At 37.8% G+C, this 1,575-nt stretch overlaps 1 protein-coding gene across 2 annotated transcripts in view; it reads left to right on the top strand.

The window, feature by feature from the left end:
* Window positions 1-415: 415 nt before the first annotated feature.
* The window catches only part of NR2C2 (nuclear receptor subfamily 2, group C, member 2), a 70,715-nt gene continuing 69,555 nt past the window's right edge, over window positions 416-1,575 (top strand). The window contains exons 1-2 of one of the 2 annotated variants that reach the window (XM_006901044.1): window positions 452-523; window positions 1,184-1,204. In XM_006901044.1, the coding sequence (XP_006901106.1) occupies window positions 452-523; window positions 1,184-1,204 (93 nt within the window). Of the gene's footprint in view, window positions 524-1,183; window positions 1,205-1,575 lie in introns of both variants that reach the window. The other variant, XM_006901045.1, reaches the window with a different exon arrangement.

Below are 1,575 nucleotides of genomic sequence, written 5' to 3'. Positions count from 1 at the left end.
CCTCTGTAAATTTTTACTAAAATTAATAATAAATTGAAGAGATATTTTATAGCTGATTAGTAATATAAAATTAAAGGATCAGCTTGGGGAAGATATTTTACTAGCTTTAATTACCTTCATAAAGAATTACGATTTTACAGAGCAAAACGGATGTAGCTGTGATTGTTCCCCCTTTTCTCATTTTTGACAGTAAAAATCGCTACTTTAAGATCATGTGTACTTGGGGCCATCTGGTGATACTATATCATTGAGTTCCTTTGTTGCCATAGATCGTTACTTACTCCATGATGGTAAGAATTTATTGCTCAAACTCACATCAGTGGGAGTAAGAGATGTGATCTTCAGGCCTGTGGTCACCACTGGGCATCTTTTAAGCCCCTTTATAATAATCCAGCTTGCTTCTCACTTACAGGTTCCACGTGCTCAGACCTCTCGGCCGGAATCTCCAGGGATGACCAGCCCCTCCCCGCGCATCCAGATAATCTCCACCGATTCTGCAGTACCCTCTCCTCAGCGCATTCAGGTATACTTACACTGCTCTCATTTGATTTTGACTACCTTCCTACAGAAAACCTAACTTTTCCAAACCTAACCTACTTAGGAGTTTCACTAAGGATATATACCTCTCGGACATTAAGTACAGAGCAACCTCATTCCCTCTAATTTTTAAAAATGGAAATTACATTCATTTAACTAAATTACTTTTAAAGAAAAAGTTGAAACTATAAAAGTTTGGAATGAAAAAGTATTTTACTATTATCTAGTAGTTCAGAAGGAAACTCTAGTGGCCTAGTTCATAGAGAGTTGCACTGTTAACCCAGAGGCCATCCATCTCTGGTGGTTCATATACACACCCCCAGTTCTGGGGGAGAAAAATGGACATGCTTCTCCCCTGCAGTGGTTTACAACTGCAGAAACCCTACCTCCCCAGCAGAAGCCCTTTTTTACATATTTTCAATGCCATATAAATATATATATTTTTAATGGGAATAATAGCACTACTTATATAATGAGAGTTGTGGCTTTTAAAGTGCTTTAGAATATTAAAAATAAATTTGAAAAGTACTTAGAATAGTGATAATCAGTATGTATTCTGTGTTAGTTCATGTTAATTGTTGATGAATAGACTCTAATTAGTTTTATTGTGTGTACCACTGAGTTGGAACCAACCCATAGCTGACAGTCCAGTGAGTTTTCAGAGGGAGTTTAATCTCACGGAGCAGCTGGTAGATTCGTACTGCTTACTTTGCTTTGGCAGCCTCTTTACCACTAACAATAACTAGTATTACTTGATTATTTAGTCATTTGTCATTCATGAGAAGTTTAGTCTTTCCTAGAGTCCTAAGCCTGTCCCTGTAACCGACCTCTGTTTTAGTTCTGTGCTGTCAGATCTATATTTTTAGACCTTATATAAAATTGTTTAAATTTGAGTGTAAAAAATTTGTGTTTATATGACCTTATGGTGATGAAAGAAGAAGTTCAATGGCGCTGGCTGAAAATCGCCTGTGACTTCATGCATAGCCACTGGTGAGAGTCAGCGCCCAGAGCCATCAGGGGCTTTAAGCTCGTTGCCCA

The sequence above is a fragment of the Elephantulus edwardii genome, unplaced genomic scaffold, assembly GCF_000299155.1.
Source record: "Elephantulus edwardii isolate Elephantulus edwardi_28Jun2011 unplaced genomic scaffold, EleEdw1.0 scaffold00306, whole genome shotgun sequence".
NCBI lineage: Eukaryota > Metazoa > Chordata > Mammalia > Macroscelidea > Macroscelididae > Elephantulus > Elephantulus edwardii.
Note: the sequence above shows the minus strand (reverse complement) of the source record. Positions and strands in the feature narration are given on the sequence as shown.